The following is a 14210-nucleotide window of genomic DNA, read 5'->3' as shown; positions in this document are numbered from 1 at the left end:
TGGCTGCTGTACGTAGGAGGAAAAGTCATGTGACTGGATCACAAAATTCAACCAAGTATTCTGAAAAGAAATTTGTGACTGCTACTAGTATTATTATACTACAACTACTACTTGTATTTGACCTGCTCAGGTGCAGATAAGGAGCAACAGCCTGAAGGGAAACCAACTTTTTCTTTGTTATAATAAACTTCTCAAAGCTCAAACTGAGGTTGGTCAGGTGTTAATTCATCCCTGAATAAATGAGTCTACATGAACCAGACCTGTTTGTTTAAAGTCCATTTCAATGAAATCCTTTTCACTGCATTCCTCCCTTTAAACCATGTTGTATTGGCTGATTCATTAGAGCATTCATTGGAGCTTTCTGTTAACCACTTGTTAGCAATAAAGTTGATTTAGATTAAGAACTTTCATTATTTTCTCTGTTACTGTCTCCAAAAGTGACTCTACGAATGCTGTTTTCACTCTTAATCTAATGCTTGGCAGTAACTTGGCCGTCACGCTCCCACACCGTGCAGGAACCCTGCTGTGATTTTCATTTCCAGACAGACATCTGGAGTTTTCAGGCCCGGGTGTAAACACAGCCTCAGGTATGATGGACTCTGATGGACTTGCAGAAAGAGATATCACCTTCATTTTGTTTGCCTCCCAGTAGAGGAGAGATAACAGCCGACACCGAGTCCACGATCACTGCCTTGACAGAGCCACCGCCAACAGACGCCTGATGCAAAATGTGACAAAATTAGATTGCTGAAAATTTCATCCGTCTCTCTCAAAGGTTCCCCTGATGCAGCGGGGTTGTCGGTGTATTTTACGCACAACGAAAGATAGAAAAATAAGTGCAAACAAACCTGCTGAAGCCTGCCGCTGCGAAGACCGTGCAGGCAGTCGAGGACAGAGAAGACGTCAAACAGACGAAAGATATGGATCCTCTGAAGAGCTTCCATCTGGAAAATAACAGTCAGTTTCACACGTTTTATTTAACACTTCACGTGTTATTTGCTTAAAAGTCACTTCCCGTCACCTCACCTGCTCTTCCGCGTCACTCGTTTCAGACTGCAGCATCTGAAGCAGCCGTTTGGCAGTCAGCCCTCCCGTCGTATCGATGAATATCACACTCTGTTTCAGATGGTAAGAAATGTGCACGGCGACACCAAAACACACCTGGAAGTCATGACAAGCGTACAGGGAATCATCGAGGACGCCACGGATGATGTGCATTAGCCAAATGATAACTGTGTGAAAAGTGTCGAGTCAGCCAGGGTGCAATTTCTTCTTCTATAGGAGGAGAGGTTATTCTAAAAAGAGCCAATTTATGAGGCTGAAATTATCAGTGATGGAGAGGGAAGGTGGGGAATATTCACCTGAGATTTGCCACTTCCTGGGCCTCCCGACAGCTCTGTTATCTCTCCAGTATACAAGCCTGAATCCAGCAGTTTATCTAAGCTGCAAGGAACAAGGTACAATTCATTACTCACAGCTGCCATCCCATGTAATAAACCATTAAGTCCGAGTGCATCTGCAGAGCCAACAGAAGCTGCAGTTGGGTGAACACAACACAAACAGAGCTCGCGTTGGCTTCCAGGCGACTCTAAAGATCTCCGGCCAGTCATTGGCTGCGTTTTCAAAGTGAATCTATCAAAAAATAGATGCTTTTCATTCATCGTTGTGCGTGTGTGGGATTGTTTTAGTTTTACGTGTGTTTCTATGGAAGATCTATAACGGCAATTTAAATTTCCAGCCAAGGATAAAGTGGAATATGATGCACTGTTAAATGTGTAGTATACAGTGGTTTTATGTGCACTGACTGGTGCAATCAAGAGAACAACCGGAGGTGAAAGCACGTTTCCACCAGCCTGTTTGCAGTTTGAATGGGATGGATGTGCTGCAGCAAACATTAAAACACACACTCTGACAAAACGTCTGCCACCAAAGTGCCTCAGATAACCAGTATAAAGATAACAACAAGCTATCGTTGACAGTCAAATCAAATGAATCCCTCACACATTAACATTTTATACAGATGCTAACACTGTGCCACAACTTAAACACAATAATGGACAAAAGGGACTCAGAGGCGACCAACAAACAGACCCTTCTTTGTTTTCTATTAGCAGTTGTGAGACTGGGCTAGACATATTTTTCCTTTTTTTATGCACATCATGTAAAATGGAAAGTGATGCTGTACTTTCAGGCAGCAGGTTATCTTTCATGAATTGTGGCCAGCTGATTGTGATATGACTCGGCGTTTAGTGGGTTGGCTAACACTAGCATGTATGGGTTAACTTTTCTAGCTAGCAGCTTCAGCTAATGAAGCTAAACGAGGTGGTCGGGCTAAGACGCGTCCCATAATGCACCACCTGTTATCACGTCAGACACATTTGAAAGTTTGGAAAAAGTCAAACGTGGATGTTCAGATTATTTTGTCCAAACGCGACCCCCACGGTCGAGAAGGTGCTTCATGCTCAAACAGAAATGTTCCGTATACGTTCTCTTTAAACCGCTCTGCTGAATTAATCCACATTTCTCCGTCCAATTCTTCTTCTTTTATCTTTTTCTGGAGTGTAATATTACTGAGGACAGTTAGAAGAAATCTTCTGCCAGCTGAGCTCTTCCTTTCCTTCGCTCTGGCGACACCTCTGGTGATAAGCTGTAATTGCAGGTGTGTTTTTGGAGCTCCAAACAGCGCCACCTGTTTGACGTCTTAGGATCTACACTCTCCAATCTTGTATGGTTTGATCCTTCCCACAGGGACATACTGAATGAATTAGGGTCTGCTCTTAAGATTTCCAGCCTTGTCAGTCTTGTTATGGGCTTTTTGTTGCCGCCTCGGTAAATCTTCCCGGAGCTCCACCTTCACACATCCCCGCTCGTTTATACGTGACCTGCTCCACCTCAGTGTATCTGCTCTTTTTATGTCTTCACACTGCTAGAAACTTAAACAATAAATCACCGGAGGGCGATTCATTTCCTACAGAGCTGAGCGAGCAGAGGATGTGCGGACGAGGTTAAGAGAAGGCCATGGTTGAAAGTTTCACAATCATCTGTGGACAGCCAATAACGTTTCTGTGCTTCCTCAGCCTCAGCCAACCAATCTGATTTCATTTTGTGAACAACAGTTCTGCCGAGCGAGTTCAAAACGGGCGTCAGGTTTATTTATAGCCTTCCCGGCTGTCCACAACTTAAGCTTGAAATATAACAGGAGTAAATGTTTCACCATCAACGCTCGCAGAGCTGCTGTATCCATATTTTCTTTTTCAATTTATGCCACTACAGAAGCTAGTTACCTCATCAACACATGTAATGTTATGAAAGGCAGCGCTGAGAGAGAAAAACGGCTTCACGCCTGTTCAAAGCTGCGGATCGCTGCACAGATCAGAGCTTTTTAAACTGTCAGATGCAAACGCCTGGAAAGACGCAGCGTGTTTACAATATGTTGAATTTGTTTGACCTTATCGTTCTCGTTTTCAGCTGCTGTGTGATTTTTTGATGTTTATGGTTCATACTCCTACAGCAGGGCTGAGAAGCTGGAGGAGTAATTTCAGGAAACCAGGTTCTGGAGGTGAAACTCTCATCGTTTTCGACATACACAGAGTTATGTGAGTGGCAGCTGTGGCACTTTCAAGGCTTTGAAAGTCTCTGTTGAGTGTACGAGCCTGTTGTGTGGGTCACTAATGGCGAGCGAGAGCTGAAGACGACCGTTTGTTCAAACCTGATCGTGCACACAGCAGCATAACGTTCACTTTCAGGCCAATTTGAGATAAATTCAGCAACTATTCTGCATAGCATTCGCTATGAATCTGATCATCTGACAGACTTTTTCTCCACAGCAAAGGGAGCTTCTCAGAAACCGATGGTGCTGCATAGGATTATTAAACAGTGCAGGATACTCCCGTGTTTCAATGATGAGGAACATTTAGGATGCTGCATGACGCTGAAATGCGAATTTACAGCGAGGAAACTGGTGTTGATCTGAGTGTGGGCTGGATATCCTCATATGTTGGAAAAGTTCTTCTGAAACACTGATGCGTGAGAGAAATCTAGCTTCATTTTCCCAGAAAGCAGGTATTTCTGCTGGCGTCAGCTCCAGAGGATCGAGTGCTGTTCCTGCACTGTTTGTTGTCGTGGCGCTTTAACCCATCTGTTCTCTCAGCAAACATTTGGATTGGTCTACACTGCGTTCAGGCCAGCGATCTGTGCAGTCTGTGGAATCTCATCATCTTCGCCGGCACGTGTGATGATGGATGTGACAGTGAAGCAGTTAAATCTACATGGCCAAGGTCCTCCAGCTTGAAGGTTAAGCATCACTGGAGGCCTGTGGTTGGCTGATAGTGGCCCCCATCTCCCACAGCGCGATCCTGAAGGGGTGAACTGTCGGGGATGGACGTGCTCGCGTTATTCCTGCCTTCTCTGACAACGGTGCAGAGGATTGTGCTGTTGATGAAACATCACATTTTTCTATGTTAGAGCTCCAGAAGGATGGTGGTGATTGTCCTTGAAAAGCCACAGATTGAGAATTTCCCGTGGGCTGCACTCATCAGCGAGATCAGGACGCTGTGCAGTCCTCGGACCAGAAAGCCTTCATTTGAGTGCATGATTGAAGTGGAAGAGGCTCAGCTTTGGCTGCTGTGTCGAGTTCTCTGAGAGCTTTAAAGAACATTTTTAATTCCTGTGGACAGATACTTCCTCCCTGTGGCGACACCCAGCACCAGAGCTGTCAACCAATATTCTTATTTCTAATTTATATTCCAATTGCAAAAGCATCCATAATTTGATTGCGAAAATTACTGTTTGAAGTCAGAGTTTCTGATGTGCAGTAACTACTGTTTTGTCTGACATATTGAAGTCTCTCCGGTCACAACATCTGGTGAAAATATTCAGACTTTACGCGACATAATTCGGTGAATTAAACTTCATTTCCATCAATCCAGACTTGGTGATGATTATTGGAACAGTGAAAAGATGATCCAAGACAGTTTTGGTGAGTTTTATTTTGTTTCTGTCACGTGTGAATGAAACGTGTGTTAGAATGTTAAATTAGTGTTTCTGTGAATGGAGTCTGGTGGCTTTGACGGGCTGTTACTTCCTAACTCACTCTTTAACAAAAAGCTCTGCCTCTGCAGGTTGTCAGACACTTAGAATAACAATCTGAGCTGCCGGCTGCTGTTTAATACTGAAAACACTTCGAAAATTGTTCGCTGCATTAGGCACTGGGAAAATAGGGTCTATATTCAGATAATATGTGATCAGAATCCGTTCCTTTTGTCTGGAACACTGAAATCTTCCAGGACACCAGTTTGTTGTTGCTGTACTGGTTCTCCTTCTTGAGGACATAATGCACAAAAATAGATGTCTGAATGATGATTTTTGGCCCGTTTTGACAGCTCTACCCAGCAGGATTATAATATAAAGTGGGAATCCGCAGCATCTTACTTAAACAGGCTGGGATACAGTCCTTGTGTCTGCTGGGCTGCAGGGAGCCGCTAACACTGAACTCCAAGGCTGAATTCCTCACGAGGAGGCGGTGAAGGAAGACAGGCTTTGCCATTTTCGACCAGCCTTTACTCTCCTCATGTGAGGCTGAATGCTATCGCTCGATTGCACACAAACATTTCCAGACGCCTGTGCGTGGCATTAAAACCATTGTGCCGTTTCGCTGTCGTGTGTTGACAAAAACGTGATGCAAGCTGCACGATGCACATTATCAGGCCTCATCATCCATCTCTGTTTGCATGACAAAATCAGCACAGCAGCAGGAAATCTGATAAGGTTTGTTCAGCTTTGGTGTCTTTGTACATAACGTTTGATTTTCTCAGAGGATAAAAATAAATGAGTGCCGTTTATCAGACATTACTGATGATTCAACTACTTTCATGTTTCACTGCTGGAGCTGTGATGGAGATGCATGAAAAGCGTGTTGCATTAATGTGTTTTGGCTGTTTTTGTGCTGCCATTTAAGAAAACAGCTCATGAAAACCCAAATTCAGACATTTTGGACATTTCATGGACAGAGAACTACGCATAAAGATCCAAAGGTTATTGCATTATTTTATAGCAGGATGTTTTTCTCGGAGCTCTATTGGTTTCTGATTGGAAAAAAGTGTTTCCATCACATCCTTTTCACCCTCTCTGCACTCCAGACTCTTACTCACTGTGCATAAATCAAACAGCCAGAAGAAGAAAGGGAAACGTTAAAAAGAGCAACAGACGTTAAAATAATATGACAAAATGTGTCAGCGGGCGTGACTGAAAGCCGGAGAGAAGTCCTAACGGCGCTCGCAGCCTTCAGGGCTTCAGGCTGCAGGTAGGAGAAGTCAGCCGTCTTCACTGAGCATGATGAAGAAAATGTAAATCCTCAAACATGTGGATGGTTTCAGGCTTTGTTCTGTCAGACAAAGCCAAGGAGACCCAAGAAGACTGACCTTCTGGGAGAAGGTCAGTCTTTATAATGGCTTCAAGCTAAATTACGCCTGACACTCATGTTCTTTGTATTTGTATGTGAATGACCAGGATAAGCACATCAACACGAGCACATTTACACCACAGCACACTGCGAACTGTACGTCAACGCAGCCACAGCAACAGTGAAGGAATCCATGAGAGGATGAAGAGGGAGAGAGGAGGACGTGGGCGAGAGAAGTGACCCGTGACCAGTTCATCATGGTTTAGAAGAAAGCAGCAGCGAGGATCCGTCTGTGTGTCTCCAGCCTGCAGAGTTCAGGCTGAACGCTTCTTACATCCCGCTGACACGTCTGTCCTTGTCCTCATGCTCCCTTAATCAACTGATGCTTTTCATAATTCCTGTTTTTAGGGGTGCTGCAGCCCCCTCAGCACCCCTACTTCCTGCATCCACGGGCAGAACTGTTTCAGAGTAACATCACAGCGGCCTGCTGTTCAAATGAATATTGTTTTCTACATCCAGTTCACCGACTCTGACAGAGACCAGCAAGGTCTCCTCTTCTGTCGATGCAGCCGATCAGCCGAGAAAACTAGTTTCACACTCGGCATCAGCAGGAAATATCATTCTGCATCTGAACAGATCACAGTCCCTCAGAGCGTCGCCTCGACAAAATACTTCACGTATCAGCCACACAGGTCCCAGTTTATTATGTGCTAATGGCAGAACAGCATTTTGAGGTAGCGGCATCGGCTAACGACTGCGTTCAGCTGAATAATACGTCAGTGCTACATAAATGTTCATCACAAACAAAGAGATGCTAGCGGGTGCTATCTGCTGATAAGTGCTGTCATAAAGTGCACAAATACTTACACAGACTTTAGTTTTTTGGATTATCTGTGGACCTTCATATAATTTGATGCACTTTTTGCACTTCAGAGTGTTAAATAAATGTTTATTTAAGGTCAACGATTGTGTCTCATTTGTTATTATCATCAAATTGTTGTATTTTCTCAGATGCCAAAAAAAATGAAAAGGTGATATCGGCATTATATATCAGCTGCCCTGCTCTCTAAATATCGGCATCAGTCATATCGGTCAACCGTTATCAGGCACATCGAGCTAAAACTAATGCAGCCTAATAAAACCGCTCTGCAATGATAATGTTCAGGTTTGCTGACGCTGTTGAAAATAGATGTTAATTCAACTTTATGGTTATTTCTAAAGGCTGCGGCTCTAATGAACTGTGTTGCATTATGCTGAGAGGTATTTCTAATTCTCGATCCAACCCATTTTTATCAGTGAGGATGCTAAATATTGGAAAAACCTCTGACTTTAACTCAATATATTTCAACAGCACCACAAACAGCAGAATCCAATCTAAGCATGAAGCAGTGTTGTATGATAAACTGGCATCTGGCTGCACGTCTCTTCGTGAACCACACACCACGCTGACCGTACAGCGTGTGACAGCATGGACGGCTGAACGCACCACTCACCAGTTCATCCTTTCACCAGCAGAGTGCAGCCAAGACACACAAATCACAGCTCCTCTCCTCACATGCCTGATTCACTTTCATACCACTAATCCAAAGCACTAATTAATTTATGAAAACCACTTAAAAAGAGCCACAGAGAGGAGAAAAAAAACACCTGTGGTCATTAATTATGCTGAAACAGTGAGTTTAACTGTAGAAAAGGTACCATCCCATAAATTATGTCATCCTGGCCCATTTCACAGATTTGTCCAGAGCAGTCTGTGTCCTGGCTCGAGCATATTTCCCCTCTAAAAGTGGAATATCTTCCTGCTACGCTTTGTGCCGCGGCTGCATACAGATAGCTGAATCTTGTGGCGCCAGCACACATCTCCGAGCAAACCTTTCATGGGATGTTGTGCCTCAGTTTTGCAGATTAATTGCAATTACCGCCGTAACACAATGCCATGCTGGTCGCAGAGGGAATTTTCAGTTTCTTTCAAGTCATCGAATCTTGATGTTCTGATGCACGGAGAAAATGCTTTAAAGTACTTGTTGGCGGCGTGTTTTTAAGCGGAAAGCAGTCAAGCTGGAGGCCAAGCTAATGCAGCTGATATATCAGAAGCCACTTTAGGCTGCGTTCACCAGCCAAATGGAGCAACAAGCAAAGAAGTCAGCTAAAACGCAGCACAGGGGCCATTTCAGAAACACTCTGCTGCATTTTTAACTCCAGCTTCCATATTCTACAGGCACAGGTCGATGCAAATTCAATTTAACAACACAGAAAAGATTCCAGTTTGACGCAGGGGAATCTGGTTACAAAACATGTTTTGGTAATGCACAATACTATTGATTCTGCATGTTACCCTGCGACTGTGGACAGTCTGTACTGGCCTGCACAGCTGAGGAGCAGAGAACTGCATAAATGCATCATGAAACTGACAGAAATGATTAATTTGGTGTAACATGTGGAGGTTTGTTGGCATCAACCATCACGTCCACTCAAACACCTCCACTAACCGATCAAAGACTTTAATCTGAAATAACACCCGGTGGCACCGACGAAGAGGCAGCGATACGCTTAAACAAGCGCACTGAACACTGGGGAAATGTCTTTTAATTCAATACGTTGAGAGCGGTCCTTAGGCATACATATTTGGTTTTGGAGGTGAACCTTCCTGTAAGCCCTGGTGAAGCTGAGCCCTCCGTTAAATCCCCTCGTCCCCTGGAAGACAAAGCAGCACGCTCTGCTGTGTGTGCAGAATTGGCCTTACCTGGGATTTCCAGTGGAGAGGATGGCTGTTGAGCTCAATAGTTCTTCATACAGATCAGCGCCTGACACGGGGAATGCTGTGTGCTGGGCCAGCAGCACTCGACGGATGGCAAACAGCGCCTGAAATACAGAAAATTACAGCACATGAAGCCTCACACAACTGCTGCAGGGACCAGCCCCAGCACATGTACTCGTCCACCTCGCCGGCGCTGCCAGATTCTGCAGTTTTCTGCCCAATTGAGCCCTCGTGATTAGCATCCAAAGGCACAAAGTAAAATTTGGCTTGTTTTGATGTGAGAAGGAGGACTTTTGAAATAATAACACCACACTGTCTGCTCCTTCCACCAGCAGGTCACTTTAAACAACACCTAAAACCACTGAATCTCACGCAGGGCGTCCGATCGTATGGTTGGACAGTCTGTGCTCAGGCTCCACGTCGACGCAAAAAATGTCCATCTCATTTTCCATCTCTCTTTCTGTGGCTGCTGTTGCATGCAGAATAAAGGTTGTGCAGATCACTTCATGCATGTTCACACACACCTACGCTGGCCAAAGAGGACGTCTAATTATATCCTTCCAATGTACCAATGTTTATCTTTGTGTTTTTGCTTCTGCAGTCACTCACTGTGCACTCGTGCTTGTTGTTACTCCACCGTCGGCTGTTTTGTAATATATCAATGTATAGTTCTTACTGTAAAATAGGAAAAAAGGAAGTTTTAAAAAAAGCCATGACAACCACAAGTTCCCAGAGCCCACGGCGGTGTCTTCAAATTTTCCATCTACCAGTCCAAATCCCAAATATTCTCAGTTATTCAGTGATACGAAAACAGAGAAAAGCTGTAAATCCTCTCATTTGACAAGCTGGGTCGAGCAAATATTTCACATTTTGCTTGATAAATTAAAGTGCTTTGATTCTGGCGGGGAAGCTGAAACTATAAAAAACAGGAGAAACACTCAAATTTGAGTCCGAAGTGGAGATTTTGTTGGTGTTGTGTCGAGATGGGGCCAGAAGCCAAGCAAAGCTCACCTCCACCATGGGAACGCTTCGATTTCATATCTCCCAGCTATGCACATTTCTTATCTTGACATTTTAACTGCAAAACAAGCATAGTCACCGCTCAACACAGGCAAAACAAGCACTGTCACTGTCCAGCTGAGACAATAAGCCCTTTAAAATTTAACACATCCACACCAACACACTCCATGTCCAGGCGCATGTGACAATGGGGTATTATTCAGTACATTATAATGGACTCAATATCATGCTGCAGGTCGATAATTATCAGTGAGTCAACACTGATCCTGACAGGGACTGAACCACATCCTCCCACCAGGACGACAAAACCACAGAGAAACTGTGGAGAAGGAGAAAGACGCGATATTTCCACTGAGCTCATGAAGCTGGCTGAAAAGTCTCAAGAAGAAGATCCACACCGAATCACACACTCCTCGCTTTTTTATTCATTAGGGAGAGAGGTACAAAACGGCTCAGGCCACCCTAAGCTCTTGATCCCACACGGCGATGGCGTCGAAGAGCAGCAGTCGTTACCTGGCTGGACCTTCAACGGCCAGTCAATCAGCTCGCATACTGATGCTGATGCAGGCGCCTTTGAAGCAGAAGCTTTCCACATGAGCGTTCAACTCAGAGATCGATTGGAATAAAAAATGCATTTTACGTGTTCTGCAACCTGTTCAGAATATACAGTGAGCCAGAAAAGCATGATTTAATCTTTTCTCCTGTAGAATATTCAAATATCTTCGACTCATCCTGCACTCGAGGGCGTACATATAAATGTACCCAATCAACTGTAATAAGGGTCATCCAGCTAAGCCCTTGCATTAAAAACCCACACTTGGTGGTTAGACTGTGGGCCACAGCAGCTATCAGAGCCAAACCATGGGGTTTTTTGGGTTTCTTATCCGATTGCAAATTTGTCCTTTGCCTCCCGAGCTAACTAGCGTGGGTGGTATCACGCTCCAAACCGCTGCCTGCTCTTCATGCACAGACCGCGGCGAGGCTGCCAGGAGCCACCGCCACTTCCTGCACTGTGGCCACATTAATCAGGCTGTCAGCCCGAGAGTCCGGGGTCGCCAAGTCACACCCACTTATGAGCCCTCAAATCAAATCCCAATGCAACTTGATGAAATCCCTTTCACTCTGAAAAACGTTGCGCTGCAAAGGCTTAAAGAAGCTCTTCTTGCCGTTTCACCGATGGACAAACACCAGAAGTAAAGTTTTGGAGATAGTGAGGAAAATATGTCAAGAGTGGAACGGCAGAATTGCCACGACAAAAATATGGAGACATTTCTCTTCATTTCACATCTCTACAGGAAGGAGAGAAATTTATGAACAGTCCCTTGGAAGCCCGCTGAAGGTGTGCTGAGCCGCATGAGCGCCCGAGGCAGGTGAACAAACGTCGCTCTTCTCTATAATAACAGGAAAAAGAACACAGTGCATCTGACCACTCAGGTTCCGACTGCTGCTCTTCCATGTCATCACCTAATAAGATCTGCGGACGTCTGCTTGGAATAAATAAGCAGGACTGTCTAAGGAACGGAACCCGTGTTTCAGCTTATTTCACGTCAGCACCTTTGTTAGCGCTGCAGCAGGACAACATCCCACTGAATCTAACAACATGACATCAGTGTACTGCACGAAAACACTCTGTTCACCAACCCCGCTGGGATGTGATGCTTTATAGGAAAACGGATCTGAGCGGGAAAACATCGTAGAGTCCAGCTCCTACTGCTCTTTAGCAGGATTACACTCTGATTAGTCTCTTCTTCTGGCCACAGAGGTTTTTCCTGAGTCCATGTCCAACAGCAGAAATGTATTAAGAAGATAAGGCAAATCTGTTGAGTCTCAATTAGTGGGAATGTTGGCGCCCTAATTTGGCATGAGGGCTCAGAGGATGGGCGTGTTTTTACATAAAAACCTTGCCCTGTGCAGCTTTAATTGAACTGCAGAGGGCTGCCTGTCAGACAAACGTGTCCGTGAAGACGACCTGGCTCTGACCTCCGAGCCGCTGTAACGCGTGTGCTCAACAACGCTTCAAATCAACAGCAGAGTCCGACGGACCTGAGGGACGCTGGCTATCGGCTCAGGGGATGCCTGCAGGCTGAGCAAGCTGGTCATGAAGTCTAGCTCGGTCACTGAAGAAGCTGAGCCCGCTGCAGACAGTGATAGACGAAAGAATATTCACAGGATGTAATGACCCAGCGGAGGGACGGACGTGTCCATTCACGCTGTGATGATATTCTCGGTATTTTCAACATAAATCACCTGAATCAACGCGGTGCTGAACTCCCACAGACACAATGTGAGTTCATGGGGTGAAATGAAAAGGTGCTGCCATCAGAGTTTGGAGACAGAACATCATATTTCACATCTTTCTCAACTTTCCCTTGTAGTTACAAAAGTCTTTTCCTATACGTACACGTCCAGACTGCTCTGCAGACACTGTGATCACAGAGGACATACTGCTGACTGAGTCTCATCTTTTTACCAAGAAAGCCTGCGTTGACTTCCACGGCCTGTCCACCTACGCAATTGTTCGCTGATACACATCCATCTGGTAAGCCCTTCTGGGTCTCCTTCATGATTATTTGCTTATATCTGAGAAAAAGTTAGTGGAAAAGACTATTTATGATGTAAAAACTTGTTTCCTGTTATCTACCCGTGAGGCCAGAACTGAGTTAGACAGAATGTATTTCATGATCTCTGCTCTCTCTCTGTGTTTCTCTCTGAAAAGTGTTTTGAACAGAACGAGCTGGCCTCTCTCCGGAGTTCAAAGTGATAATGAAGGACTTGTGGTTAAACCCAATCAGGAGTTTTTAAATTTTACTTCTCGATGGCTGCAAACATTTCTCTTATTGCTTACTGTCTGCATGGATACACCTATACATAAACACCTCCTCTATTTCTTAATAGATCCACTTTACAACTTCTGACATGTGACTTCTCTACTGTATCACCATAGTACAGCAGTAATTGCTGAGTGGGAAAAATACAATGAAATATTCAGAAAAGAGTTAAAAGCAAACGTGATCTTCAACCCTGAAGTGAACCTGCGCTGTGAAACGGTTTCGCCTGCCTTGTTAAGCAGCTGACCTGGCTCGCCGTGGTTATACTAAACAATCCCAGTGGGAGTCATGCTAACACTACTGGTTTTTCTTAATTGTAGCACAACTAATATAAAGTACTTATGCAGCGGGAAACTCATACTGTATGTGGGTGAAAGTTTGTCTAAGATCAACATGATATCATGACCCTCCCACTCTACATTGTTTATGCCGAGTATGAAACGTGGGTGTCTTTTGTTTTCATTTCAGTCCTTTCTAACACAAGCTGTGATAGGAAATAATGGAGTTTGTCTTCAGTGAGGAGCTGCTGTGTGTCACAGTGAGGAAACGTGTTTGGTTTCAGGGGCTTCATTGAAGCAGTGCAGAGGTAAATGTGGCTCAACAGGGAAAATGATCCATGTACCAACATGCATAGTTTGCATAGTGAATTAGGTCCATGTTTAATGAACGTGTGGTATAAATACCTTATATGATACGGAGCATTTCCGAGCAAGTGCTTCGATGTCAGATGAGACCAGGTCCTCCACTGTGAAAATACAAACCATGTTTGTTATTGCTAATCCGGCTTTTAATTGAATCGTCCTCTGAACCGTCTAACACACACACACTAACCTGTTTTGATGTCGGCCGCACGCAGGTCGCGCACTAAATCCGCATCCAGTCCAGGACACATTCCTTCTCTCAAGACCACCATGTTGTTTCATTGTCACCTGCCAGTTAACAGGTGAGACAGCTAGCTAGCTACGTGTCGGGACGCTGCTAGCTGCAGTTGTTTTTAGCTTTAGCGGCTAAGTTTCAGAGCTAACTTTTCTGCCTGTGCGGTCGCTGAACAGTTTGAGTAACTTTTCTTGAAGCTTCCTCTAAAGTTCACGACGATAAAACACTATAAAACAGAGGAAAAGTTTGTATTAACGGCAAATCAACGCTTTTACAAAACTTTCCCGACTTGCTGTGCTAAGACTGCAGCCGTACACGCTGCTTTGGA

General features: G+C 44.6%; 1 protein-coding gene across 1 annotated transcript in view; it reads right to left on the bottom strand.

Moving 5' to 3' along the window:
* The window catches only part of rad51d (RAD51 paralog D), an 18862-nt gene extending 4652 nt beyond the window's left edge, over positions 1 to 14210 (bottom strand). Inside the window, exons 1-7 of the mRNA XM_076749993.1 lie at positions 13838 to 14210; positions 13690 to 13751; positions 9144 to 9262; positions 1362 to 1443; positions 1027 to 1161; positions 849 to 944; positions 628 to 718 (exon numbers count right to left, since the gene is read on the bottom strand). Of these exons, the coding sequence (XP_076606108.1) occupies positions 628 to 718; positions 849 to 944; positions 1027 to 1161; positions 1362 to 1443; positions 9144 to 9262; positions 13690 to 13751; positions 13838 to 13919 (667 nt within the window). The 5' untranslated portion in view covers positions 13920 to 14210. The remainder of the gene's footprint in view (positions 1 to 627; positions 719 to 848; positions 945 to 1026; positions 1162 to 1361; positions 1444 to 9143; positions 9263 to 13689; positions 13752 to 13837) is intronic.

This window comes from Chaetodon auriga, chromosome 15, assembly GCF_051107435.1.
Source record: "Chaetodon auriga isolate fChaAug3 chromosome 15, fChaAug3.hap1, whole genome shotgun sequence".
In the NCBI taxonomy this organism is placed as follows: Eukaryota; Metazoa; Chordata; class Actinopteri; order Chaetodontiformes; family Chaetodontidae; genus Chaetodon; species Chaetodon auriga.
The sequence above is the reverse complement of the archived record's forward strand: the minus strand, read 5'-3'. Positions and strand labels throughout refer to the sequence as shown.